This window comes from Penaeus monodon, chromosome 15, assembly GCF_015228065.2.
Source record: "Penaeus monodon isolate SGIC_2016 chromosome 15, NSTDA_Pmon_1, whole genome shotgun sequence".
Taxonomy (NCBI): Eukaryota; Metazoa; Arthropoda; class Malacostraca; order Decapoda; family Penaeidae; genus Penaeus; species Penaeus monodon.
In genome coordinates, this window is record NC_051400.1 from 29,958,543 (window position 1) to 29,959,460 (window position 918).

At 31.5% G+C, this 918-nt stretch overlaps 1 protein-coding gene across 1 annotated transcript in view; it reads left to right on the forward strand.

Moving 5' to 3' along the window:
- LOC119581929 overlaps positions 1 to 918 on the forward strand; it is a 7,081-nt gene that overhangs the window by 970 nt on the left and 5,193 nt on the right. The window contains exons 3-4 of the mRNA XM_037930104.1: positions 290 to 419; positions 805 to 917. Of these exons, the coding sequence (XP_037786032.1) occupies positions 290 to 419; positions 805 to 917 (243 nt within the window). The remainder of the gene's footprint in view (positions 1 to 289; positions 420 to 804; position 918) is intronic.

Consider the following 918-nt stretch of genomic DNA (forward strand, 5'->3'; position numbering starts at 1 on the left):
AAAAGTATATTACTTTCAGTACTTTAACTAAAGTGCATAGTTCTGAATATTTAATTGATAAAAGATATTCCCAATTCCTCACTCAGTTTCAGCCACATAAACTTGGTATATATGCTCCTTATAATAAACTTAAAATCAGGAAGATTAGATAATACTACAAAAGATAAAAGTAATATTCATCATAATAGGTTTATTTATTTATACACAGTAATTTTTTAGTATGTATCCTGTATTGTAACAAGAGTATGGTAATTAAATTATATTAATTGCTTTATTTATTGTACTCCAGGAAACAGGGGGCAAAATTATGCCAGATATAGTGAGGAATACCCTGAGTTGCTCCAGATAGTGGCTGTAGCAGAACCTCGTCAGAATAGAAGGGAAAATATCCAGAAACTTCACTCCCTGCCCCAAGAGAGGTCAGGAAGCCAGTACATTTTCGTTTACACTCATCTTATTACTGAATGTAATTTACTCAGTTTAGGTTTTGTTGAAGGTTAATTTTTAAACCTGTTGTAGTCACTTCTTTGGTTGTTATTTTATTTTTACTTGAACAGTTGGTTTGTCAAAGCTAACAAGGCTAAATACAGTTGCAGTAACTATTAAAACCAAAATACTTTTGGAATATCAGAAAGAGAAGTCGATTTATGGCTAATTTATTAAAACATAGTAGATATATATTTTAATTATACAATAAGTTTGTTTAGTGCTGTTACATCTGATTGTTATATGGATGATCAGACTTTTTATAGGCTAGTCTTGATATGAAATGAACTTATATTCCTAATTTTCTGATAATTGAAGATGCTACAAAGACTGGGAAGACCTTGTGAAGGAACCCAAGCTTGCTGACTGTGCTATTGTTGCAACACAAGATCAAGATCATCTCAAACCTTCAGTAGCACTTGCCAAATTAGG